Source organism: Echinops telfairi, unplaced genomic scaffold, assembly GCF_000313985.2.
Source record: "Echinops telfairi isolate 266 unplaced genomic scaffold, ASM31398v2 ScPeMD7_23;HRSCAF=83, whole genome shotgun sequence".
NCBI classification, from domain to species: Eukaryota; Metazoa; Chordata; class Mammalia; order Afrosoricida; family Tenrecidae; genus Echinops; species Echinops telfairi.
This window is the reverse complement of record NW_022103920.1, coordinates 10019804-10020939: the sequence shown is the minus strand read 5'-3', so window position 1 is coordinate 10020939 and position 1136 is coordinate 10019804. Positions and strand designations below refer to the sequence as shown.

Sequence of the window (1136 nt, the reverse complement as noted above, 5' to 3'; positions counted from 1 at the left end):
GAACCAGGAGGCCAGAGGCGGGAGCCTGTACTCACGTTGATGTCGGCGCCTTTCAGCAGCAGGAATTCTAGGATCTCCAGCTGCCCGCAGTCAGCGGCATAGTGCAGAGGCTTCCTCCCGCCCTCCAGCGTCCGGTTGACGTCCTCCCCCTGCAAGAGAAGGGGACAGCGTTGACCTCTATGCTGGACTGCCAGGCAAGCCAGCCACCCAACGATTCCCTTCCTTAAAGCCCCACAAATTGCGTGAAACACAGTTTGTGCCCAAACACACACACGAAAACCAAACTCCCTGCCCTCGAGTTGACGGTGACCTCCGAGGGCAGGTGGAACTGCCCCTGTGAGTTTCTGAGACTGTCACTCTTTACGGGAGCTGAAGGTCCCGTCTTTCTCCTGTGGGGCAGCTGGTGGGTTCTATGGTGGGTCACAGCCCAGTGTGTAGCCACCACACTAGCTACCAGGGCTCCTACAGTTTGTGTCCAGGGACATGATACTTGACCAAACTCGAAACTGCACCAGTGACTGCTGGGTGTGACAGTCATCAAATAGGACTGGACACAACAATGGCAAATGGCACCAGGGAGACTGGCCGAGAGCCAGAATCGACCCGATGGTACCTAACCACCAAGGAGATGGGTGACCTTGAAAACCAGGGTCTGACGTGGTTTGTGGAACATGTCTTTTCACTTTCCAAAGCGACAGGTCTTAGATGAAGTTAGCCACCGCACTCCGCTCAGCTGAGTGTCAGCCAATGGGAATCCATCTTGTTCATCCAGCAAAAGCTTCCACAGGCCCTCCTGTGGGCCAGGCAACATGAGGGGCAGTGGGGAAGAGGGTGTGTACAAGCCGACAGGGGTGCAGATGTCAGACAGTGGTGTCATCAGCAATCGCACAGCTAAATATGCCATCTCAAACATGAAAGGGGCTGTGAACAGCAGGAGTTGGGGCCATACAAATCAGCTCTCAGAAGGCCTCGGGTGTGGGTGGGATAATCCCAGAAAACAAGCCCTCCAAAAGGTGGCTCATCAGCCGAGGATTCAGACTAACTACCACCTGGACCTCCAGCGGATCTGTAATCACATGTGTGCTCAGGGCCACAGGCATCATCAGCTACATCTGTAGAAAAACCACACATACACT

At 54.8% G+C, this 1136-nt stretch overlaps 1 protein-coding gene across 1 annotated transcript in view; it reads right to left on the bottom strand.

The window, feature by feature from the left end:
* MTPN (myotrophin) overlaps positions 1 to 1136 on the bottom strand; it is a 10693-nt gene that overhangs the window by 7790 nt on the left and 1767 nt on the right. The window contains exon 2 of the mRNA XM_004707901.2: positions 36 to 149. Coding sequence (XP_004707958.1) covers positions 36 to 149 — 114 coding nt within the window. The remainder of the gene's footprint in view (positions 1 to 35; positions 150 to 1136) is intronic.